This window comes from Fusarium venenatum, assembly GCF_020744135.1.
Source record: "Fusarium venenatum strain MPI-CAGE-CH-0201 chromosome Unknown EDB82scaffold_3, whole genome shotgun sequence".
Classification (NCBI taxonomy): domain Eukaryota; kingdom Fungi; phylum Ascomycota; class Sordariomycetes; order Hypocreales; family Nectriaceae; genus Fusarium; species Fusarium venenatum.
In genome coordinates, this window is record NW_027072131.1 from 5,301,557 (window position 1) to 5,326,816 (window position 25,260).

Below are 25,260 nucleotides of genomic sequence, written 5' to 3' on the forward strand. Positions count from 1 at the left end.
ACATCGCGCTATTGAGTTACCAAGATAATGACTTCCTCTCTATCGATCGAGGAGTTCCTAGAACCCTTATCTGTCGATATCAATAAGATCGAACAACTATCTCAGCAATTTCTTGAAACATTTGAGAAGCTTGCCAGCGACTCCGAGAACCAGTTCTTACCAACTCCTATTTCTGAGGTTATTCTACGACCGGAGGCTAAACGAAGACAAGGATGGTGAGTCGTTATATGCTCCGATGAAACTCGACCGGAGACCTATGAACTGACATTAGTGAAGTCATCTGGCCATCGACATGTAAGTAAAGAATTAAGCTTCTCGTTCCCTTATATAGGTAGCTAACATAAGAGTAGAGGAGGCACGAATTTGAGAGTGGGCTTTGTCCAACTCGGCAACGAGGCCGCGTCATCTGCTACGTCTGACCAAACCAACGGCCATATTGACAACAGACCTGACGAGGGCGCTGCTACAAGACAAGTCAGGAGACTTTTGGAGAAATCATGGCCCATCGATGAGCACCTGAAGAACGAAAATCCCGACAGTCTCTTCCTATGGATCGGTAACTGTATTGCCGAAGTCGTCCAAGATGGATGCAAGGCGCTGCAACTCGAGACCGACCAGCCAATGCCACTTGGAGTAACCTTTAGCTTTCCTATGGTACAGCACTCGATCTCTCAGGCTACACTTATGCCCATGGGGAAAGGATTCGCAATCTCCTCTGATCAGGACCTGGGTGGTCGACTCACTGATGGATACAACCGTGCAAAGTCGCCAGAGCTGCCACCTATTCGCGTTGAAGCAATTGCCAACGACTCAGTGTCAACGCTGGTCTCCTTCATTTTTAACTTCGATGAAGCCTTGGACCGGCGAGCCTGCATGGGCTTGATTTTAGGTACAGGCTGTAACGCGACAATTCCCCTAAAGTTGAGCCAGCTCAACCCATCCAAGCGCCCACCCAGCGTTGTCACTCGACCAGAGGAACGTGCAGAGGACGTCAAGATCGCAATCAATACCGAATGGAGCATCAATGGCACCTCACCCCCACTGTACGAGGTTGGGTTAGTGACAAAATGGGACAGAGAACTCGATCAGCAAGGCGAGTTGAACAGCTTCCAACCATTGGAGTACCTAACTTCCGGTCGATATCTGGGCGAACTGGGGCGAATCATGTTGGTCGACTACTTGACGGGACACTTGGGCATTACTGCAGGAACGTTACCAAAGGCGTTGCTACAGCGGCACAATCTTACGACGACTTATTTGAGTCACTTTAAGCCTCTCCAGCCATCGACTCTCATGACTAGCCTTCAACAAGAATTCCCCGAATCGTCAGGATCACCACCATTTTTGTGGACTGAAGAAATCGCTACTGCACTGTACTGTATTGCTAAAGCCATCGAAGTTCGAGCAGCTGGTATTGTAGCGGCAGCTACGTTGGCGTTATTGACTCTGGCTGGCGATATTCCAAAGGACGGAGCACATGCATTGGATCATGATTGCGAACTCGGTGTAGGCTACACAGGAGGATGCATTGTTCATTTTCAAGACTATTTGCAGGACTGCCAGGACTTTCTCGACCAGCTTTTAAATAAGCGGTTCGGTGATAAGAGCCCGCTGCGAGTCGTACTGAGCCCGTGTCACGACGGAGGCGTCACAGGAGCAGGCATACTTGTGGCTGCGGCATCGCAGAGCAGGACGATAAAGAAATAGGATACGTCCAGGGTTGGTGGGTTGCATATTACATTGGGATGTTTGGGGGCGGCTGGACCGCTTCGGTAATTGATCAGTCACACATGAAGGGCCTCAGGCCGGGGTAGTTTCCGGAGAGCATGGATGGTTGTAAGCCGGGGTAATGGCTTGAGGGGAAGAGGGGAAGTTAAGATAATGTTGACACTGTTGACTAACTTACCTGGCTTATAGAGACAAAAATTATTCTCACGAAACAATGTGCTGAGGTTGTATGTGCATGTGAGTGTTGTGACTATTAAGATGAATCCTGGCTGACTGTTATATAGTATCCAGGTGTAAAAACTTGAGAAGCGAAGTCGAAAAAAGACAGCAACTAGACTAGACTACTTCTCTGTCATCAAAACAGCCAGTCAGCCAGCAACCCCTCCAGTTCAACCACTTGTAGCTCGCGTGTGCAGATGACTCTTTCCTGCGTGGGGGATGTACACTAACTATGTGCCTCCGACAAGCCTTGACTCACACTCGCACTTATACTCACACCGAGAAACTGTTAGAGAAAAACAGATACCGGGTATTGATTCCCTACCACTCCTGAAAGCCATTCTTTTATAGGAAGTTGTGGTTGTAGATAGTCGGCACGGCGCCGCTTCTGCCATGGGTCTTTGCGGGGCGCACTTATCATTATTTCCATTGCACTTGGCTGCAAAAGTCTGCGATCACGACAGCGAGACTCCACTCTTTCCTTTCTTCCTTGTCCCTCGACATGCTATTATTTCCTTTTAAGGCTTCTTGTCTTTTTTGCTATTCCTTTTCTTCATCTTCATCTTTTTTCTTTCTCTCTTCTTAATAACACTCGGGTTGGTCTCATCTCATACTAAAGACTCAATCGCCGTTATGAGTCCGCAAAAGACCAGTCCGGTCTCGGATGTTCCCACTCCTCGTCCGGTGCCAGTTCCCACCCGGACCAATTCTCGGGGGAGTGAAAGTGACCAAGATGTCGTTGATCCAGCAGCATATGAGGCTCTATCAAGGTCTTTCACTACCGGTGCTCACTTTTTACAGCCTGAGTCGTTAGAGAGTGCTATGCTAAGACCTTCGTCTTATAAGGCTGGCCATCACCTTCATTGCGGTGTAGACGAGGAGGACCAGGGAGCTGTGACCGAAGGCGATGACGAGAGTGAGATTTCGACAGATTTAGACGATGAGGGACCTAATGAAGAGACTCCTCTTGTTCGCCACCAAAGCCGTCGTCTTTCTCTTACGGGAAGGTCAACTGCTTCGGCTGACATTGCGCCCTCACCATTCTTGAATAATACTTCGCCTACCCGCTTCTGGTTTATATTCTCTCAGATTCTGGCTGCCTATTTCATTTCATGCTTTGATGGAACTATCATGGCCAGCTCCCATCCCGTTGTGTCATCTTATTTCAATGCATCCAATTCCGCTTCATGGTTCTCCACCGCCTTCCTCCTGACGTCCTCCGCCTTCCAGCCCCTCCTAGGTCGTCTCTCTGATGCTTTGGGCCGAAAGCCGTTATTTGTGGGAGCGATGGGTATATTCGCAGCTTCGATTACTTGGTCTTCTCTTGCTGGCAGTATTGAGAGCTTCATCGTTAGCCGAGCCTTTTGTGGAATCGGTGCTGGAGGTGTGATGACACTGGGTTCCATCATCGTATCCGACTTGGTTCCCATTGAGAATCGTGGTGCATACCAGTCATATATCAACATGAACTATGGCGTGGGGTCTTCTCTGGGCGCCGCTACTGGAGGTGCCATTGCAGACTCCCTAGGCTGGAGATGGGAGTTCGGGATTCAGGTCCCGCCTCTTCTGATATGCATGGTTGTTGCGTGGATCGCTATTCCGGACGACTTGGGCATTCAGGGACAGAGAAAGAGTGTGTGGCAAGCCCTCAAGGAGTTTGACTTTCGCGGCTCTTTGCTTCTGACTACAGCGATCACATCTGTGATTTTGGGCTTGGTGAGTTCATGTGTGTGTGATCTTGAAGAACTCAGTACTAATCGTCTTGGCGTAGACTCTTGGGGGCAATGTTATGCCATGTAAGCTGATTCTACTTCTTCAAGAAATACGTGTGACTAACTTGGACAGGGTCGCATCCCATTGTCATCGCGAGTCTTATTCTCTTCGCCATTACGTTCCCTCTATTTATCTGGGTTGAGTCGTGGGTTCATAAACCTATTATGCCTCTGCATCTCCTTTACCAGGCTCCCAGAGCGAACCTCGTTGCCTCGAACGCAATTGCCGCCCTTATTGCAAATTCTATCCTGTTTAATATGTAAGTGAAGACACCACTGGAAACATAAGAGACGAAATTAGTAGGCCAGCTTATGCTACTTAGACCATATTTCTTAGGCTATTTATTTTTGTAGCCTAGAGCTTGATCATACTCTTCGACCCAATGCTAATTGTTTGAACAGACCTCTGTATTTTCAAGCAGTTCTTCTCACTACTGCCACATCATCTGGACTACGGCTTATCATACCAACAATTGCTGCCTCTGCGACAGGCACATTCACAGGGTTCGCTGTCACGTATACAGGACGGTTGAAATGGCCGGTTCAAATCGGCACCATTTGCACCCTAATCGGCACAATTGGCCTTGCATCACTCCAACGCGACTTGCCCTCATGGATCTATCTCTTTATTCTGATGCCATCGTCGATCGGTCAAGGCTTTCAATTTCCTGGAACATTCATGGCCATCCTCGCGGCATCTGATCAATCTGAACAAGCTGTCGTAACAAGCACCCTCATGCTCTGGCGCAGTCTGGGCCAAGTTTTGGGTGTGGCGAGTAGCTCTCTTGTTGTTCAGAATGCGCTGCTTCATTATTTGAGGCAGTTCGTGACAGGCGAAGACCGTGACGAGGTTATCCGCCGCGTAAGAGAATCAGTCGAGGAGATCATCAAGCTTGAGCCCAAGTACCGTGAACAGGTCATCCTGAGCTACGAAGCCGCTCTACGACTCACGTTCATATGCTGCATCGTTGTGGCGTTGGCGTCTACCCTGATTGTCGTACCCATAAAGCTACCGAGACTAGGGGTGAGAAAGCATTCTCACGGTATCAGGAAAGCTGGTCGCTAGAAGCAAAGAGGCCAAATTAGTAGGCCAGCTTATGCTCTTTAGACTATAGTTTTTAGGCTACTTACTTTTGTACACTAAGAATTAGGAAGTCAACTTTTCTGCTACACACTAGGCATAAATAGGCCACCAGACTGATATCACATATCAAATAACATTGCGAAGAGGAGGAAGAAAAAAGAGTGTAAGTTGACAACCGTGATGACACCTGGCGAACCAGACTGTTATATTAGACCCAGCATGCTAGCCTTAATTGAGTCATTACTTAATATACATCATGAAACACGCACTGATTAATGCACTCCGTTTACGCCTGTTGCCATAAGCGTGTCCAGCTCTTCCTTGGCCTTTCTGTAATTTTCCTGTGCTTCTCTCTCACGTCGGTTGACAAAGCCAACCTCCTCACGTAGTGCGCCCAGGCGTCGTTCAATAGCGACATCCTCTGAAATGGCGAGTGTCTTGAAACCAACTAGAGCAACACGTGCCTTCTCCAATGCATCGGACGCATCGCCCATCTTGTCGCGGAGCATCTTCTGTCGCTTCTGGTACCCACCAAGATGAAGAGATAGCTTCTTCTCAAGCTTAGCTCCTGCCTCAGCGGTGGCCATGATATCGTCTTGAACAGCCTAGATGATGGTTAGTAAATGTTCCCACTCAAGATTTGTGATGAGACTTACGTCGAATGCTTGCTTCATAGCTGCCCCTTGTTCTTCCTCATCATCGTCGTTATAACATCCTAAGCCCAGAAGCATTGAGCTGCTTGCGCGACCTTCAAGGGCGGTCTGAATAGATTCAAATTTAGGAAGGGGCTTCGTTTCGGACATAATCAACAAACGAGCCTCGGAAAGGGCATTGTCGCTGAACTGTTGTAGTGGCTTAGGAGTACCGCTAACTTGACCTCCAGGGACGGGATACCTCATGGCATCGTTGGCCACTAAACTCGCTGACTCCTTGGCGATGAGGGATTCAGCAACATCAGTGATACCGCTAGCCTGTTTCATCAGGCTGGATAGATCGACGTGCGCAGGTCTAGGAAGGTTCTTTTGCATGACCTGGGTTCGCCTTCGGAATTCGAGGGCTTCCTCTACTTGTCGTCTCTCTTGCTCTCGACGATCTCGCTCTGCAGCATCTTCTTCCGTCATCTCGTCGACCTGCATACGCTCCTTCTCCTCGTCAGGGATATCGAATTCCCACTCAGTATCCTTTGGCTTTGGAAGGGATGCAAGACCCGACTTGAGCTGGTTGCGCAAAGCCAGATCTCTCATTCTCATATCCCTGGGGGTGGCAGAAACCATTGACATACCACCATCTTGGTTCAGTGATAGTGTGTCTCTAGGAGTCCGCATGGGCGTTTGTCCTGGTCGGCTAGGTGTCGCCGCAACGTTATCGCCCCTCATTGGGGTTGCCAATGGGTTAGGTGTAGAGATAGTCTGTTTTCGAGGAGCGATGCCGTCAAAGCCAGTTGAGGAGGCGCCTTCGTGTAGAGGCGTGTTTTCGCCGCCAAGAAGAGCCGATTTTGTGTCGTTCAACGCTCGAATATTTCTGATCTCGTTGGCAATATGATCTTCTTGCTCGGGAGCTCTTGGTGTTCGGATAGGGGTAGCCGAGTCAAGGGTAGAATATGTGTTGACCAGTCCACGAGTGGCATCGTTTTCGCTCTCTCTGGCTCTCAAATTGGCAGCCTCACCCATCCTGCCCATCTTGACGATATCCTCCAACTCACTCTCGCTGACTTGAGGGGAAGGCAAAACCAACGAGCGGCGCTTACTGCTCTGTTCGGCCTCTCGAAGCTTTTGTAACTGACCAGCCTTCAGGGCGGCCTTGTGTGATTCCGAAGCTCCATCCTTCTCGGTCTTCTTCCGCTTTCGATCGTTGTCCTCCTCGCCCTCGCCCTTTCGCTTGTTGGCTAACTGTTGCTTTCGAGGATCAAAGGCTGCGCGTTGCGCCTCGTTTTGTGCCTGCTCCTCTGATGTATCATAAAAGCCAGGCAATGCCTTCCTCTCAAAAGGAATGTCTGCATTATAGTCCATCTCACCCTTCTTCCTGCTCGTAACTTTGATATTAATGCCAGCGGTCTTGAGTTCTCGTCGCTTTTGCAACGCAGCAAGACGACGCGACTCTTCTTGTTGGCGCTCTCGAGCCTTTCTCTTTGCTTTTTTACCCTGTGTATTAGCCAAGCGAGCGCGAGCCTCGCTCAACATCTCCTTTTCATCTTCGTCGAGATCGATTGTATCGGGTCGCGCAGGCTTCGTCTCGGGATCGGGATCCATCTCGCCGGGCCGTAATCTTCGTACATCATCAGCACTGGGCGCTTGTGTTTCACCACCTGAAGGGCCTGCCAGGCCAAAGCTAGATGATTCTTTGGCTTCAGCTTCGTCAAGGAGCTTCTGGTATCGTTCGAGGCACTGGTTCGCAGTTCGACCGACTATGGGGGCGATTGTGCGCCATTGGGTAGGCATAATCTTGGCAAGATGCAAGAGTCGCTCATCTTCGTCCTTGCTCCATTCGATTTTCTTGATGCTAGGATCGAGCCATTCGTTCCATCGAGCCTTGCACTGCTTGGGCGTCTTGCGCGCCAGCAGCGACGAGACACGCGCCCATTGGTTGAGACCATATTTGGAGACGGAAGCCTTGAGGATTTCATCCTCGATATTAGTCCAAACACCTCCCTTGACGACGGGCATCGTGACAGTATTTGCTAAATGCGCGTTAGATGGGGGTTGAATGCGATGAAGCCTTGACCAAGCTGCGAAACACGCTTTCTAGAAAATATCCAAGGTCTAAGCAGCGCGCAATGTTTGCTGAGTCATCTAAAGTGAGCTTATGATTGGCCTGCCTCAAGCTGTGGTTGCCTACCCCACAGTGAGAGACAGATAGACATGTACAAGAGAATTCAGCCACCATTGCTAATGGTTTAAAATATTAATAAACAGAAAAATATAAATTATGGTATTAGGGTCATAAGACTAAAACTAAAAGGTTAGAATTAACTGTGAATCAAAACACTATTCAAACAATATTTAGGTTGTGAGTGGTTCTAGCAAGACACTTCGACAACCCTGTTTCGGGACGACCAAGCCAATCATGATGTTTTTCTCTTTTCTTCCAAGTTCCTGGTAGCCTTAATATTCGTATGGAAACTACATAGTGCCTAGTCTGGAATGATTTCTGTATCAAAAAGTAGCTGTCGAAGATGGGTGTTAGTGATACGGGTGTTAGATTTGCGCTTACGTTGACCTCTATCAAATCGGATTGTACGGACTAGGAACAATACTAAGAAGGGAGTAAGCAGACTAATTAAGTACATAGTACATATATGTAGCAGTAGGCAACTCTTCACAACAACACGCGGTCATGGAAATTGAGTTAAAGTCGGATTTATAATGTCAAAACTCCATCAAGTACAGGCCGCGCGCTTCAAAGAACTGGTAGATTGCGGACTTTGCGGAGCCCGAGACCGACACTGTGCCACACATTCAACGATGTAGCCTATCATACTCAGTCAACAGGGGACCACGAGCCACGCCAGCACAGCTCTAGCTTATCAGATACTGCCAGATCCTAGCAATGGTATGCAGAGCACCAGACAATGCGTCATTCATTATTATCCTGTTTGTTAAAGCAACTTTGACATCGTGGTCGAACCATTGCAACCTGATTAAATTATAATATCCATCAGAATAAGTTCATCCGAGCAAGTAAGCCAGTAAAAAGCCGACAGATGTCGTATAAAAGCAAAAAACAATAATAAAAAACATGGCTTATCAGACATAAAACAATCGTGTCTTATCTCCATACGGTTACGATGCTCCACCTCCACCATCATCCCGGCCGTTGGACTGACCATGTATCCGCAAGAGAGCTCCCTAAATGCGTTTAGATCAATTATTAATCCTAATTCCTTGATCCTCTCCATCGTCACACTTATCTCATTTCAGTTACAAGCGACACAACCTTTTCGCTTGCTTTGCTTTGAAACATGCGACACAACTGGCAGTCGATCCTTTTTCCCCCGGCCTTATTACCCTTGCCCAAAGCTTTCCAACTCTCGTCCATCTCTTGAGACCTTCTTGGCGATGCCCTGGCGACTATCGTGATCCATCGTACCCAGGCTATACCAGCCTACACTCTCTTGCTGCGCGCAGCATCTACTACCCCGTCTGAACCGAACCGATATAAAAAAGAAACCTGCGCGCATACGTCGGGAGATTAGAAATCATGGCAAAGAACGACAGTATCCACGAGGAAGAGACCGCGATTGCGAACGAAGCGACACACTTGCTGCCCAGCAGCTCAGCCTCTCAAGATGGAATCAGTGAAACATCATCAACCACTCCCGCTTGGGATGGTTTGAAGGACTTTGAAGGACTGCCCTGGTGGCGCCGTCCCTCGGTATGCCTCTAATTGACGTTGTAATGTCCAGCTCTGACCTTGTTGCAGGTCTACTGGCTGCTTGGTCCATATGTTATCTTCACACTTGCTTTTGGAGGTGTGGTAGTTCCTAAACTTGACTTGTAAGCCTCCTTGCTCGATACAAAAACAAAACCATGGCTTACCAGGTTGTGCGAAAGAATCCTTGATCTCGTCTGTAGACAATACTTCGCAGACCAACACAGTCGCAATCCGGACAAAGTATTTATGCCTGTCTTACTTGGGACGGACAATCCTCAATGTCAAATCCCAGAGGTCTCCGCGAACTCGGCCAAGTTCCTGTTGGTCATGGGTTTCTTCACTGGTGTCCTGAGTGCGCTTGTCACACCAAAAATTGGCCACTTGTCCGACCGATACGGTCGAACACGACTTATGGCTCTTGCGTCCGTAGGTGGAGTCCTGAACGAGTTCATTACTATCCTAGTAGCCCGATACCCCGATATTATTGATTATCGATGGCTGCTCCTAGGCAGCATCTTTGATGGCATGACGGGATCTTTCACCACTGGGAGTATCATGTCACAGTCTTATGCAAGCGACTGCACTCCCCCTTCAAAACGCGCCGTGTCTATGGGCTACATGCATGCTTGCCTATTTGCGGGACTTGCCTTTGGTCCCCTTCTCGGAGGCTACTTTGTTAAGTGGACGGGTAGTTTGCTTTCCATCTTTTATGTTGTTATGGGTTGCCATATTGCATTCATGCTGTTCGTTTGGCTCGTTGTCCCCGAATCGCTGTCCAGAAGGAGGCAACTGATCGCTCGCGAGAAGCACGAAAAGGAAAACGAGATGCGATCTCAGACCTCGTCGTCCTGGATGGCTACACTCCAAAATGCAAACCCTTTTGCGCCCCTCAAGATTCTTCGTCCTACAGGCCCCGGAACTTCACCTGCCCTGCGCCGTAACCTCATTGCGCTTGCTATTGATGACACGATCATCTTGGGAGCAAGCATGTCCGCAGGTGCCGTCATTGTTCTCTACTGTGGACTCGTATGGCACTGGGATACTTTGGAAAAGTCCAAGTTTGTTTCCCTTATTTCGTTTGTTCGCGTTGTGATTCTCATGGGGATCTTTCCCATTGTCAACTATTTTGGTCGTACTCGCCCAGCTGCTCGCCGACGTCGCGAGTCAGGCGCGGCCGCTGTCGAGAAGAATAATGGGGCAGATGAGTTGGATATTCTTATCCTCAGAGTTGCTCTTGTATCGGATGTTGTCGGATCCCTTGGCTATGTCTTTGCCCATTCCTCCGGAGTGTTTGTTGCGAGCGGCATGGTTACTGCTCTGGGTGGCCTCGGCAGTGCCACTGGACAAGCCATTATCACCAAACATGTTCCATCTGAGAGGGTTGGCCAGTTGCTGGGAGCAATTGGCATGTTGCATGCTTTGGCGCGTGTCTTCGGACCCGTCCTGTTCAACGGCGTATATGCCTTGACCGCTGGTCGTTTCGACCAGGCTATCTTTGTCTTGTTGGCAAGCTTTTTCGGAATTGCGCTTGTAATGAGCTTCATGATCAAGCCCCATGGTAAGGACTTTTTATCTTCTTTTGCCTAATGATGTCAAGGACTAACTTGCCTTAGTTATGTGGGAGGATGAGCCGGAAGTGGAACGTCAACCACTTTATCCTACAAATGAAGCTCTTGTATCGTCCAGTGATCAGGTTCCTATAGACGAGGAGGATCAACTCCGTATCCAGTAGACTTTCTTGTTGCCGCGCCATGATTTTTTTTTCGTTTTATCTCAAGTCACCGTCCAAAATATTGCACACTGGCGTCTAGTCTGGTTCTCAGTGGTTGGTAATTCCTTGTACAGTAGCCTGCCGTCATTTTGGAGTATCTGGAGTTTTGGGAGACATGAAACAATCCAGGAATATAGAAACATATCAACGCAATTTCTCATTAGTAGATGTTACTCTATTTGGCACTTTTAAACAAGCTTTACTGCAGTGTTAGACAATTGGTTTAAACGTTGTGGGGCGGGCTCTAAAGTTCTCACAGGGGACGAAGCTCACTCATGACATCAGGCCAGCCTATTCTTGACGTGATTGAGACACGTCGGTAACAATCCAAAGTTGACCCAAATCCTCGAGATAGGCTGTGATAACGCAATATTGCGGCTTTTTATAGTGCTACTAAGCCAAACGCCAACAAGCTAAGGTCTCCTCCCAATTGGAGCATGATCGCTTCAAGAGCTTTGACATCAACAAAGAGTCGTTCAGTGGCAGCAAGAAGCATCATGACTGCCGCCGGAGCAGCCGGTCGAACCATCAAATTCGGACCATTCGAGGTGACAAACCAGGTAGGCATTTTCAACTCCACTCATATCTGACTCTTACCTGTACTGATGACCATCCAGGTCTTCCTCTCAACACCACACTCCTTCGCGCTGGTTAACCTCAAGCCTCTCATTCCGGGGCACGTCCTCGTATGTCCGCATAAGCCACACAAACGTCTTACGGACTTGACGCCCGCCGAGACGGCAGATCTATTTACCACGGTGCAGCTCACACAGCGCCTCATGGCGCGCGCACACTTCTGCACCCCCGAGCCCGAGTCCGGGAGCTTCTCGATCGCCGTACAAGACGGCGCCGACGCAGGCCAGACGGTACCGCACGTACATGTTCACGTTGTCCCGCGGACTGCAGGGGATATGAAAACTACGGACGACGTGTATGTTAAACTCGCGGGTGAGGAAGGTAATGTCGGTGGGGCGTTGTGGGATCGCGAGATGGGTGCCAGACCGCAGCCAGGCGGAGGAATGAACCGAGTTGACGATGAAGATCGCGAGCCGAGGAGTGTAAAAGAGATGGTAGACGAAACGGAGAAGTACAAGGCGATATTGAAGGAGATGGGAATCGAGTAACCGTGGAAGAGATTGTATGAGCAGATGATTACAGATCTCGAATCATGGAAGCGAGATAGATGTATACTGATGTAAGGAGTGTGTAGAACTCAACCCTACATCGATTTGTTATCTTGCTACCGTAAGTATCAGACTGATTGCTTTCTGCATTATTGTATGCACAAACGTAACGCGTCGATCATTCGGTCACAATCAGTTCTAACATGTAGGAACTGCTATTAATCTATTGAACGCAATCGTCTGATCACAAAGGTAACCAGGAGCTCATGGGGAAAACCTTCTCATAACCTCGCCATATCTGTGCTGAGCTGTATCAGATGTTCCAGCTCAGCACAAGAACGAATGAGATGTCACATCAACGACAACATGTAGGTAGATGGCCCGAATTACCTACCATGCAGAACAAGTCTCTGCCTATATGTAGTAGTGAGCCAAACCTTATGCCGGTACTGTTTCCACACCGACAAATCATGGATTGAGTGTATTCAGTGCCGGTTACGCCACATGCTGATGTTTGACAATAGCGAATCCACACCCTCGCCACTACCGGCTGCCGCGACTCATCTAGTTTTAGACCAATTACGATAGGCATTACACCACCTTATCGCGCCCGTTCCAAATTGAATTAGGAAGCAATAGAGTTTGTTTTGAGAGATAAGGATCTGGATGGCGCGGTGCCATCGTCTTGCTTAGTTGCTTGCATGATGCAGGTTGCAGCTGAGGCCAGAAATGAGGGGTCATAACGATAAGTAACTAATTGGTTCAAGAAGCGAGACAATTTTAAGGGACCGCAGACAGATTGATGGTTTTGGCCAATCTGAGACATGTTGTGCTGATGGTACGGCGGTTCGAAGACTGCATACAGGATACATTAACACATGCCTGACAGACTAGTGGTTGCATCAATGAACAGAAGTCCCATGTTGGATAACCGGGACAGCTTCAACCAATTTATTGCGTGCAGCTGTTCATGCCGTTCTCGCATTGAACTATATACAATCGGCTGGTACATGTCAAAGTGACGAACAATTGCATTTCCGGCTATGTATTGATGGGCACAGCCGTTGAATGAAGCTTTTCGGGATAGTCTCCAGAGTGGGCTTCAAGCAAAAACTCGCTAAAGCTACTGTTTTTTGTTTACTTATGAGAGGGGGAAAACATGCTGGGATACGACCCCACATCTAACGAGACGGGCCATGTTCGCGGTGCGGGGAGGTGTAGGCATATTGACATCCTGCCAGTTATCCATAATCCCCAGATGAAAGGGTTCTGGATTGTATGCCCTTGCTTATAAGCCTTGCCTGGAGTGGCAGTTGCGGACCATCGGGACGTTCTGAGGAGAGAAGTCCTGTGTGCTGTCTGTCGGAAGTGCCATGTTGGGGACACGAGTCGCGTTTCGGGTCGGTGAGCGAGCCGATGGTCCGACTGGTGAAATGCGGCGACAGACACGTGAGATGTGATATTCTGTTAACTTCAGGCAATGGGAGATTTTGAAGCGAGCGAGATGATGGCAATGGCGATCATAGCTAGTTTTTCTCTTTGAGCGATCTATGCCACTTCAAAGACCAGCCAGAAAGTTAGTCACTGCCTCTCCCAATCCATACAATGCCGTTGTCGCAGCCGTGTTCATGGTGTGTCGTTGAAAATAGGGAAAATAGTCCCACCATGACTGGTGGAGGTAGGCAACCAAAAGGCGACCTAAGGCGGGAACTAGCGCAAGCAGTTTTTAGTGGCTTCACTAAATGCATACGCTGAGCTGTGGTGGACGATTAGTGCAGGATGCCCTTGTTCGGACCCAGGTGACAGTGGGCCTAGACAGGTTCCATTCCACTTTTGCGACCCAGGTTTTGGGATGTGTAGCGCAATGACACGAGCAGAATCTCTGCAAGAGCACGAGGTCAGTCGAGAGGAAAGCCATAAAGGCATAGACCATGCGATCCTGAAGGCATTCTTCCCCGCATTCGATTCTTGAGGTATTTGAATATCGGAAAGTTCTTTTTTATCAAGTAGTCGATTTCATGCCTTGAATGCAAGTGTGGGAGGGGACATTGGCAAAAGGCGGTGGGCGTTGCGTCCTGTTGCTATTGCTGTTGCTGTCTTGCTCCATGTACTGTGGCTGAGCTTGTCGCGCACACTACCATCAGAGTGAGAGCCTGGGCTACCTAGTAAGAGCTAAGGCAGCGCAAAGAGATGAGCTGGTGACCACTGGTTACTCGGCACGGAGCACTATCGGCGATGGAATCCATCCTCAGTTGAAATTGCATGGGACCTAGCATGGAAGATTGCAGCAGATGCCTGCTGCAGGTCAATTGCTGGTGGGTCACACAACAACGGACAAGAGTCGGACAATCAGTGATGATCTGCGAGACAGCGAGCACAAGCACTTAATCTCATCACACCCTCCAAGTTTGAAAGAGCCAAAAAGAAAACAAGGAGAGGGGGGGGAGGGGGAAGTACCATTTTATGGCAACTCAATGGATTTAAAATGCAATTAGAGTCAAAGAAAAATTGCAGCTTTGGCATATAGGAATTGTAATGCCTGATTGACAAAAGTTGTATTATATCCACATGCGGGAAGAGCCACCAGTCAAGAAATGATGGAGGGAGGGTGTCGTCGTGTGTGAGTGAGTTTCTGAAGAGTCCCATCCATCTCAGTCAGTCAGTCACTGATGAAAGGCCCGCCCGTCTCAGATGGAACCGGCGTCGGCGCACAGACTCCCACCATTGCGAAGAAGCAAAGCGAAGAACCAAGCTAAGAATCGCACGTTGCAGCGACATCAGCCTTTCCCTTTTGAAGTGACCTGCAGCCCGAGCCGCCGCCTAATCTCTCTGCTTTAGCCTAGGTCAACGAGGTCCCCTTATCATTTGACTGGACGTAGCCTGTCCTTAGGGTGTTTTTCAATCTTGACCTAACTACTTCTCAGATCAGTGTCATCTGTTGGTAGCGCGCCGCTGATGTAAATATGTTCAAGCCATAAGAAGTCTTCTGGCCAGAGCCCTACTAATAACCCCTACGCCTGTCATGGATTTTGGAACCTGTGACCTGATCTGCCACTGACGTTGTTGTTGAGCCGCATCTGCTCGTGCCTCACTATTGTTGATATTCGTTCTGAATCCACCAGTAGCGGAGCTTGGTTGGTAATGCACAGGGTCAGGGTTAGTGTGGCCTCAAGCACGGGCCTGACCGTTGAGTTGCATTGCAGGCATGGAACCATCTGGATTACTGGGATCTGTCCAAGGCTCTGAGTGCGAAGAGGAGATGAATAGGATACGATACGTGAGGGGCCACCAAATATGCATCAGAAATGCGGAACAGGTTAGAATTTTGAACAGTTTCGTCATAGTTGCTAAGTGAAAACGGTGCTATATATCTCGATATATGACATAAAAGCCGGTCTCTTTTTGGATATTATAAACTATCATGCCAGGCTCTGTTAGTGTTTTCTAAACCTCGAACCTGACAAATGCTGATCGTGGATGGCGGGTATGCAGAAGCTTGCGTACTCTTGCCCACAAACCAAGCTATGGTTTGAGTCGTTGCACAGCGCTTAAGGGTTGACGTTACGAAAATAATTAGGTGTTCAACAACACAGGTCGTCTCTTGCTTAATCGCAGCCCCGGTCATCGGCTCCGAGGAAAACGAATGCAACGACCAGGAGTGAGAATTTTTAATTCCAGTGGCGGGTCTAGCTAACCAATCATTACATACGAATGATGCTACATACCGGGTAAAGACATACGCTAGAAGTTCTGGTCAGGCCCACCGGCAATCGACATGCATGCAAATGTGAAGCTGGTGGAGAGGTTGACACAGACCATCGTCGGTCAAGCCGCCCAATCAAGATACGTCTCTTTGTTAGCTGCATGCAGAATCCAGGACGCTCCCGAAGGATCCCCTCCAAATTAGAACAAGGAAGGACACGACACCAACAATTGTGACTGTACTGTGAACGCAAAGCGTGAAGCAATGGCCATCGGTCTCGTCCAGCAACGGATGGCTCCATTCATTCCTTGTGTTCAAGTGATCACCTGCCGATAGCCCGAGCATTCTGTTGCGATGACCCGTAAAGAGCTTTGCTCGCTGTACCACAAGACACTCTACTTCTGCAGTCACCAGTGGCGAGAGAAGAGTCTCACCTAAACTTCAAGCAAACATGAACCAAGTCGTTCAGATCGAGAGAAGGGCAGATAGGTAGACCATAACCTTTCCGTCAATTCCACGCAGCTATGGACGGAAACACAAGAGTCAGGGACGGAGTTAGACTTTCTTATCTCTAGCTTAACCTCTGACACAAATGCGACGTTGAATAGAAAAGATCAGGCAAAGAGTTTGTCTCACTCCGACCGCGCCCGGCGTTGCTCTACAACAAAGTTTTCCTTCTCTCGGACTTGTCGTCTGCATCTGTTGGTCCAAATCTGCTCATGGCTGATGGTGTATGCAACTTCAAGCAACAAGGACAAGTGAGATGCGCCCCACATGCTGCAAACGAAGTTTCTATCTACCAGGTTACAGTAGAGTAGGCAGTTAGCTGTTACCCAACCCATGGACCCATATGATGGGACAAAACAGGGCAAGGTTCTTTTTTTCTCCGCCAGGTCGTCCTTATCAGACGTGGTTTTTTGGTGTATTCCAAGCTTGGCTGGCTGGACTTCTCTTCTTGACTGCGGTCTCGGTTCTTGCGCAGTCTCCACCAAAAAAGTTCCGCTGCACTTACACGGCTGCTCCTTCCTGGTCATGCTATTTTCCTGTCTTGCCTTGCGACTCGCGCGTAGAAATATCTTGTCTCCCACCCTCTTTCGGTCGATATTGACTTTTCCACCAGTTCAATTAACTCTCGCCTCCAAAGCCTGAATCACTCTATCGTCCAATCCAATCCAGTCTTTGTTCCATCTTGACTGCTGTGATTCTCTTGAGAGTTTCTTCGTGAAAGCCATACTGACCTTTTGCTGCTCCTCCACCTACTCCAAACAAGCAGCAAGCCACTTTCCTTCCACCTACAGCATCTCAACGAAAGAGCCCATTCGCCTTGTCCGTTTGATACGTGGGCTTACTGTCGTCTTTGGCCTTGACCTTTGGACCATCCTCTTCATATCATCACCAAGCCAGCGGACGCTCCTGCCTTCCAAGTGTTATATTGTTGACTGGCCTCTTCGCTCAACATTGGGTGTTTGATCGTGAAACCCGGCCGCTGTCCTCCCGATTGAGCTCGACTACTAGCATTTATTCCATTCCAGCCTGCTACATCTTCCATCAAAGCCATGGCTAAGCTTCGTACTGGTCCTCGTGACCCTGATGCCTTTCCGGCAATGCAGCTCTTCTTGCTGGGTAAGTTTGGCATCTGCTTGCTCCGATATCACGCGCTAACTTTGTAAAGCCATTGTTCGACTCGCAGAGCCTATCGCCTTGACATCCATCTTCCCCTATGCCTGGGCTCTCGTTAAGGATTTCCACATCGGTAGCGAAGAACATGCATCATTCTACTCGGGCATTCTTATCTCAGCCTTCTCCCTCGCAGAGGCTGCTATGGGCACCTACTGGGGCGCTCTATCCGATCGAATCGGCCGCAAGCCTGTTTTGATGATTGGATCGATTGGCACGATGCTCAGTATGTTGATGGTGGGAATGGCTCCTAACTTTGGCATTGCCTTGTTTGGCCGTGCCCTAGGTGGCCTGCTCAATGGAAACATTGGTGTCATTCAAACTATGGTTGGTGAGCTGGTCACCAAGCCTGAGCATGAGCGTAAGTCAAGGCCTTTAGAATGGAGCGTATTCAGACTAATTCTCGTTCTACAGCCCGTGCTTTCTCCGTAATGCCTTTTGTCTGGAGCATCGGAACCATTGTAGGACCCTCCATCGGCGGCATGTTTGCCAACCCCCACGATTCTTGGCCTGGGGCCTTCCCTGCTGGTGGCCTCTTCCAGCGTTATCCTTATCTGCTGCCCAACCTCATTTGCTCCGGCTTGCTCCTCGTCAGCATCGTGCTCGGTTTCCTCCTTCTTGAGGAAACCCACTCTGATATGCATATTGAGCATGTCCCCGCTGTTGAGTGCCGCCCTACCGAGGAGACCCCTTTGGCTCTTTCTACCAACAACAGAATGGTGACAGAAGTTCACGCCGACTCTTATGGTACCATCGAGACCCCAAGTGATATTTTTAGCCATGATTGGGATACTCTCTGCGTTGAGAACGAGAAGGAAGCAACTGATACTCCTGCAAAGACATGGAACCGTCGTGTTGTGGGGTTTATCGTTGCTCTATCTATCTTTACTTACCACTCGATGACTTTCGACCATCTCCTCCCCATCTTCTTCGAGGAGAAGCGTGCTGGTGCAGCTGAAATGATCAAGGGCGCATCCATCTTCCCTTTCCACTCTCCTGGTGGTCTCGGTATGACTTTACGAGATGTCGGAATGGTTCTGGCGGTCGACGGCGGTATCGCTCTGTTCATTCAGGTTTTCATCTTCCCCTGGGCTGTCCAGAAGCTTGGAACTTATCGTTTGTTCCTTCTCGTTACTGTCCTTCACCCAATTATCTACATCCTGATGCCCATGCTTCTTCTCGTCCCTGAGAACCTCATCTACCCCGCCATTTATGGTTGCCTCATCGTTCGCAACATTCTCTCCATCATCCTCTACCCTCTTCTGATGATTCTTATAAAGGAGGCCACTCCAACTGCCAGCGCCCTTGGCAAAGTTAACGGTTTGGCTGCCAGTGCTGGTGCCGCTTGCCGAATGATCGCCTCACCTATCGCTGGGTTCTTATGGGCCGTTGGAAGCAAGTCCGACTGCTCTGCCCTAGCCTGGTATGGAAGCGCCATTGCCGCAGTATTCGGAGCTATTCAGTGCTTTTCTGTTCCTCGCCAACGCAACGAAGAGCCCTCCGAGGAAGCACCCGCGCTGCCTTGCAAGCAGGCTGTTGTTGTAACTGAGACCGAGTTCTACGACTCGGACTAAACGTTCGGCAATACCTTACGACTTGGCAAATCCAGACGTACTTGAACGAATTTGATGTTCTCGTTCTATATTTGATTCGATTGCTTATGGGCCACTAATATTGCGTGTTCCCCATCATGGTAGCCACATTAGTTCGGAGTTTTGATTTATTATGATTTGCTTGCATGGAGCCTGGTAGAAGGCTTCCTTGTATTATGACAACTGTTTATGAAGTTATGTATATATCCTCAGATCAAGCGTTTATTGTGCTGGAGTTGGTCTCTCATGGGGTGCTGGTGTTGGTCATCAAAAAGCAAAGTCGCTAGTATAAGTCTTGGCCATGAAAACAGTTTTGAAGTAACGAGAAATGCTGTATCAAGCTAGACAAAATTATAGATAAACTGAGATGGAGAAATAGAAAAGTATCTTAACCTCTCAAAGTGAAATTGTGTATGCTCGCTCATGTGTCGACGATGAATAGTTAGTTAAATTTCGTTTTGAAGGAAAGAAATAGTATACAGGTATCTAGCAATTTAATGGTCCTTGGTCATTTTACTGTTTGTTCAGATGCAGCAAGTAATGGCTTGGCTGGATGCTGCTGAATCGTGATAAATGGTTGATGCCCAATAGAATTTTCGCCACCCACCAAAAGTTGGAGAAGCTCAAATTTTAGCAGCATCAACATACCTCAAATTGCCCCACCAATGACAACTGAGGCATAAGAAACACAACAAAATTCCAGGAGAGAGAGTAACAGCAGGATTATCTGCCAAGAAACGGCAAATATGCATATCGAAGAGATCAGCGATAAGATGGAAGAGTCTCTGAAGGTCTCCCAACCAGAGCAGGCCACACCGGAGACTCAACCCACCGCAACAGATGCGACAAAGCCCCAACTTCCACCAGCGCATGCCATCGCCAGTGGGAAGACTGTTGATGAGGTGTGGGAGGACCTCAACAAGTCACCTCTTTTCATGACAGACCTTGATGCCAGCGAGGAGAACGACGACATTGCGGCTTTACAGGCTCTTGCCTACGAGGGCACTCCTCTTGAGAACGGCCAGGAATTCAAGGAACGTGGAAATGAGTACTTCAAGATCAAGAACTACGTTGATGCCAAGGAATTCTATGGAAAGGGTATTGCTATCCTTGCGGGCGAGGAGCGCAAGCGCGCGAGGGGCGAGCAGACCAAGAACCAGGAGGGTGTGATTGACACGGAAGAGGAGATTCAGAAGCAGCGAGAGACACTTGAGGCTTTGTACGTTAATCGTGCGGCTTGTCATCTTTCTGTCAAAAATTATCGCAGCTGCTGGCTTGACTGTGCTGCCGCGCTGCGCCTCAACCCTCGCAATATCAAGGCTTACTTCCGCAGTGCTCGAGCTCTTCTCGCTGTGGATCGCATCGAGGAGGCTGATGATGTGTGCGCTCGTGGTCTTTCACTAGATGGGTCAAACGCATCACTCCGAGCTGTGGCAGACGACATCATCAAGCGAGCCAAGGAGATCGATGCACGACGTAAGAGGGAAGCAGAGCGTGAAGCTAAGGAGAAGCGACGAGCGTTACTCATCAAGGCAGCTATGCGAGCGAGGAATATCCCCACGCGCACAACGTCCCAGCCTCCGGAGATGGAAGACGCGGGCATTGCGCTTCTACCAGACCCCGATGACCCACGCAGCACGCTTGCTTTCCCGACAGTCCTGCTGTACCCTCTCCACCTAGAGTCTGATTTCGTCAAGGCGTTTGAGGAGACGCATTCGCTTGAGGATCACCTGAGCTACATCTTTCCTTTGCCGTGGGACAAGGAGGGTGCTTATACAACTGCAGGCGTGGAAGCCTTTGTGGAGACTACACAGGGTGGTTTGCTCAAAATGGGCAAACGAGTGCCGTTGCTCAAGCTTTTGGGAACAGGCAAGGTTGAGGTAGTTGATGAGGTTGTGAGGATTTTCGTTGTGCCCAAGGACAAGGCTGAAGCTTGGACAAAGGAGCATAAGGCGAAAAGGGCAGCTGAGAAGGGAGAAGCGAGCTGATGCCAGATCGAGAAAGAATAGAAAAGTATTTGTATTTTATAAAGACGACTGCGTCGCTACATAATGGTGCATCGATTGCTATGCCTCACTTTCTCTCATGATGATAAGCTATATGCCGCTACCATTTGGTTCAAGTACTCAAAAACGATAATGATAACAGTGATTATTAAATGAAAGGGCGCCTGAGCTATTCCGTTCTATTTGCTGTGCATATATCCAAAACCCCAAGACCTAAAACCTACTCCGAAAAAAACTTTTACACTGCCGTTATACTTATTCTCTCCTAAACTTAAGGCGAAGTTGTGCGTTGTCTCTTACTGCGGTGTTCTTCGATGGAATTGCCTATAGTAATACTGGGAGGTGACATAACTGCACTGGAGACTGAAACTTCCTGTTCTTGTTGTCTGAGGTTTAATAGAAGCAAAGCTGCGCTCTGCTGGACTGGATCTGCTCCGATGGTTGGTCCTCGGACTACTCGCTGCCTCATCGGACTAGCTTCGGGAGTCGCTGCCATCACAACAGAGCTCGTACTCATGTTAGGACTGGCGCTTGCTCTATAATTGTGTCTCCATTCTTCGTTCTTAAGACGCCGCTTAGGCCCCCATGCCGGATGTGGAAGAGTCGGTTCATGGTGCAAAGGTGGGTTGCGAGGTATGGCGCTGAGCCAGGGATTTGGTTCTGGGCTGGGCCGGTTTGCAGGAGTCCAGCTTGAACCTGGCTGAGACGTAACCATATAACCATGGAGACCTGATCCAGTGCTCGAGGCCGAGTTGGGGGCCGACATGTAGTGGCGGTCGGTATCACTTTCCATTGCCCACGATGGATCGCAAACCAGGCGAGGTCGATGCCGGCGTCGATGTTCTTCTGGAGGATAAATTCTTTGCTGGAGATTTCGATCATCTCTGGGGAAGCTTGTCGGACTGTGAAATTTCGGCGGGATTACAGTCATTTGTACGCGCCAAATTTCGGCTTCCCGAGTCGCGTCGATGATTATTTGTTGGTTTATGACCATTCGGCCATATTCAGGCATACCAGGATGTACACACATAGCTGGAAACCCTGGACCGAAGATAGGAATTAAAGCACCCGCGATGGGATGACAGAATGTTGCACAGATAGCTTTGGCACATCGGTACGGCATCCAATAGCCTGTGTGGACAGGTCAGAGAAGAATCCCAGTAGTCGTTGACGCTGCAACATACCTTGAGCAGCTATAGAACCACCAGTAATACTATGTGTAATTTCTTTCAGGCCTGGGTTAAGGCCCAGCATCTTTGCGGGTATTGTCTACTTTCAAGTCAGTCTATGTATTGCGACTCGAAGCATTTAGACTCACCTTTCCATAGCCTCGACATTTGAAAAAGGGGGTCATCCGAACAAGTCCAATGTTATAGTCCCACATGACAGCGTATTCAGTGCCATTTTCTAGAGAAACAAACTCATACTTGAAAACTGGAGGCTTGCGTTAGTCAACAAAAGCATAGCATCATGAGCAACTTACCCTCGAAGCTCTCGCGCCCTGTTTTCTCGAAAAAATCTTTTTTGCCACTGTTGTAAGGAATATGGAGGCACGTCTCGTGAATGTTTCCAAAGGGGGTCACCCGATGTCTGCGGATCTCTTGCAAAGCTACCTCGTCCAGGTGCTCGTGAGGGGAAAATCTGACTTGGCCACGCAACTTGGATTTGGCCAGGCTGTTGGCGTCCTTGAACCCAGCTCTATCGGTAGGCATCATTACACGACCTTGCGACTGATTTGAAGATGCCCTGTTGTTTAGAATCCCTGGAAACTCGGGTGTATGATCTGACCGGGAGAAGGAGGAAGCATTTTCTCCCGAAGGGGCCGGGTTCAAGAGGCCTTTAAGGGACAGCATGATGCCAACCAGTAACGTTTACCAACACGCCGGAAGTTGCAATTTTGAGGTGAAGGAGAAGATTGTGGCATGCAGCGAGCCACGGGTTTGGTTGTAAGTAGATGCCTAAACCAAGTGGTTTAGATAGCACGGCGGGCAAGCCGTGATATAACTACTTTTGGGTTGCAGGGAAGGACAGGCGGCATCAACACACTAACTGGTGGAAACTCCTTGCCTTTCAAGTAACTGCTCAGCTTGACAAACAACTCGGGGGAAGACAAATTTGCCTGCGTGTACCGAGATGGGTGATGGCTAGGAACATAGGACGTTTCGTTTCACTCAACGGCCAACGCTGTTTGGAAACTTGCAACTTCAAAAGTCGGTCACGCCTTGATTCGGCCAGTCTGACAATCTCTGTTGCTTTTCCTTTGTCCCTTGGATATTAATATCGGCTTCCAAAGGGGGAGCGCTCTGTTGACGAGCTCCCACCGCCTGGTGCTAGCAGATACTAGGAACAGCCACCAAGTGATAGATGACGGGACGATGTCAGAGCAGGGTCGCGTGCATAGGATGAAAGAGATTGGGCTCAACTGGAAGCCTTGAATTCAAGTGCAAGGACGAGGGCTCTAAGAATCCAAAGAATAGATACGTCGTGTCCCGCCGCTACGGTTTGCCCCAGGCGTCTAGGAGAATTGCGTGTGAGTTCTGGCTCCGCTTTATCAAACACCTCTCAATATGCCCCCCAGACTTCTCCGCTACATTAGGAGGCCATAAGGCAGAGAGTGCTGCAACAGGGGGTGTAGTTTGGAACCATTGGACGTGGACAGGCCAGTCATCACGCTGTGTTGTCCGTTACACTCCCGCGATACCTCATAAACTCTGGCTTGAACTCGACAAGGCTTCCTACGGTTACCAGATTAGTTAAGAATATTACAGTTCGTCTCTCTTTGATTGCCTTTCTAGTACCTAGCAAGGACGTAAGGGCATAGCTGGGAGCTGAGCATTAAGCCGCAATAGAGAACGACCAGCGACGAATTGGCTACCTTGTCTTGTTTGAAACCGCCCCACGAGCTCAAAGCAGAGGTGAAGTACAGGCGGATGCTTGCATGCCACATCGTTCAGAGGCCTCTACCCCGGCCTGTTTTTTTATATCTGTATAACAAGGAATGGCGGTCTTGTTGCTATTGAGATGGGTCTATCTCAGCACTCCCTCAAGACTTGCTCGAGTCGCCCCCACGTGTCAGTATGACAACTGACAGCTAGAATACCTAGTCACACTTCCTTTGCTGGCACATCTTGTTAATCAACACTGCCGAATACCCTATTAGAACCGTCTCCTCTCGCTAGGGGCCATCAAAGGCAGCATTATGTGGCCCCTATTTGTCGTGAATGAGTCCTCAATCTGAACAAGAGCTGTACATAGCCGTTGCATACCACACCGACGGTTTGTTATTTGGTGAGTTCGATGACGCTTCCAGAAGTCGGTCTGCAAGCCTCCTCCCTGAGATGATCACGTCCTTTGTGATGCCTTAGACAGCATGTCATGCTTCTAGTCCTTGTTACTCTCATGAGCTTTCTGGCGTACAGGCACAAGAAAAATCCCCGAGAGGGAACACAAGCCCATGCCCGATACGCCCACCCCTCAGCGTTTGAGTGAAACGCAAAGTTTGAGGAGCCAATTGGCCTATGTTCAAGGCACGAGGCGTCAAAATCTCTGTAATCATGTATGCTGTTGAGTGTTATGCGGTTCATAACATGGAGTACTGTATGTAACCACATCTTGATATGCGAGATGCGTTGCTCACGCATAACATAGCCTCTCGCCCTTTTTTTGCTCTCTGGGTACGGGGTCATGGCCATTTTGCGGATCGGATGCCCCTGACAGAGCCGTCAACGCCGTCTCGCCAAACTCATCACACTTAACGCGACCAGCCGACGGCTCGGAAAGCGACACACTTCCGAAGTCGGGTTTCTCTGCTCAATTCTTCGAGGTTGCCTATGGGAACGTCATTTGATTGCAGCTCAGCGGGCTTTTGAAAAGCACTTGTGAGGGATAAAAGCAGGGCCTAACAACGGGATCTGGCATGTCTTGGTTGAACACCGTTGCAGTCTGCAGTGTTGGGTCTATACAGCACTGTCTAAACATGCAGATATTCTCAATCAGGAATTACGCATGACACCCGTACCTATTTTGAAAGCTGAGCGATGTGTTTGATCTCCTGCTAAGCCTATCGGACCGAGCTGTGACAGATTTGGAAACAACGGATCGTCTATATAGGTAGCAAGGTCAGTTAATGATTTCCTATTTCTCAGGACTTGGTTTCAGAAGATTGTACGATTTCGGCGAGGTGGGACAGCGGGAGGCCATGGCGAGCTGGCGT

The 25,260-nt window shown here is 49.0% G+C and overlaps 7 protein-coding genes across 7 annotated transcripts; 5 read left to right on the top strand and 2 right to left on the bottom strand.

Annotated features, from left to right (window-relative positions):
- Nucleotides 1-27: 27 nt before the first annotated feature.
- Nucleotides 28-4,785, top strand: EDB82DRAFT_547146 (major facilitator superfamily domain-containing protein; the record flags this gene model as incomplete). The annotated part of the gene is made up of 8 exons (XM_065609483.1): nucleotides 28-152; nucleotides 351-1,620; nucleotides 1,918-1,965; nucleotides 2,132-2,168; nucleotides 2,567-3,663; nucleotides 3,719-3,743; nucleotides 3,793-3,979; nucleotides 4,122-4,785. 8 exons carry the CDS (start codon nucleotides 28-30, stop codon nucleotides 4,783-4,785), a joined length of 3,453 nt encoding a protein of 1,150 aa, XP_065464111.1.
- A 267-nt stretch (nucleotides 4,786-5,052) lies between these two features.
- Nucleotides 5,053-7,526, bottom strand: EDB82DRAFT_508070 (pre-mRNA splicing factor component-domain-containing protein). Its single transcript, XM_025728203.2, has 2 exons — nucleotides 5,460-7,526; nucleotides 5,053-5,408 (listed from the first exon to the last, which is right to left on the bottom strand). The coding sequence occupies exons 1-2, from the start codon at nucleotides 7,464-7,466 to the stop codon at nucleotides 5,076-5,078; spliced, it is 2,340 nt and encodes a 779-aa protein (XP_025582594.1). The 5' UTR covers nucleotides 7,467-7,526; the 3' UTR covers nucleotides 5,053-5,075.
- A 1,474-nt stretch (nucleotides 7,527-9,000) lies between these two features.
- Nucleotides 9,001-10,906, top strand: EDB82DRAFT_432532 (major facilitator superfamily domain-containing protein; the record flags this gene model as incomplete). The annotated part of the gene is made up of 4 exons (XM_025728204.1): nucleotides 9,001-9,174; nucleotides 9,223-9,296; nucleotides 9,375-10,732; nucleotides 10,788-10,906. 4 exons carry the CDS (start codon nucleotides 9,001-9,003, stop codon nucleotides 10,904-10,906), a joined length of 1,725 nt encoding a protein of 574 aa, XP_025582595.1.
- Nucleotides 10,907-11,442: 536 nt separating this feature from the next.
- On the top strand, nucleotides 11,443-12,069 carry EDB82DRAFT_478186 (HIT-like domain-containing protein; the record flags this gene model as incomplete). Its single annotated transcript, XM_025728205.1, has 2 exons — nucleotides 11,443-11,505; nucleotides 11,563-12,069. 2 exons carry the CDS (start codon nucleotides 11,443-11,445, stop codon nucleotides 12,067-12,069), a joined length of 570 nt encoding a protein of 189 aa, XP_025582596.1.
- A 5,259-nt stretch (nucleotides 12,070-17,328) lies between these two features.
- On the top strand, nucleotides 17,329-19,023 carry EDB82DRAFT_527555 (major facilitator superfamily domain-containing protein; the record flags this gene model as incomplete). Its single annotated transcript, XM_025728206.1, has 3 exons — nucleotides 17,329-17,395; nucleotides 17,445-17,810; nucleotides 17,864-19,023. 3 exons carry the CDS (start codon nucleotides 17,329-17,331, stop codon nucleotides 19,021-19,023), a joined length of 1,593 nt encoding a protein of 530 aa, XP_025582597.1.
- A 635-nt stretch (nucleotides 19,024-19,658) lies between these two features.
- EDB82DRAFT_508084 (uncharacterized protein) lies at nucleotides 19,659-21,186 on the top strand. Its single transcript, XM_025728207.2, has one exon. It carries the CDS (start codon nucleotides 19,788-19,790, stop codon nucleotides 21,027-21,029), a length of 1,242 nt encoding a protein of 413 aa, XP_025582598.1. The 5' UTR covers nucleotides 19,659-19,787; the 3' UTR covers nucleotides 21,030-21,186.
- On the bottom strand, nucleotides 21,163-23,369 carry EDB82DRAFT_256742 (uncharacterized protein). Its single transcript, XM_025728208.2, has 4 exons — nucleotides 22,531-23,369; nucleotides 22,366-22,481; nucleotides 22,232-22,316; nucleotides 21,163-22,178 (listed from the first exon to the last, which is right to left on the bottom strand). The coding sequence occupies exons 1-4, from the start codon at nucleotides 22,898-22,900 to the stop codon at nucleotides 21,319-21,321; spliced, it is 1,431 nt and encodes a 476-aa protein (XP_025582599.1). The 5' UTR covers nucleotides 22,901-23,369; the 3' UTR covers nucleotides 21,163-21,318.
- Nucleotides 23,370-25,260: the final 1,891 nt, after the last annotated feature.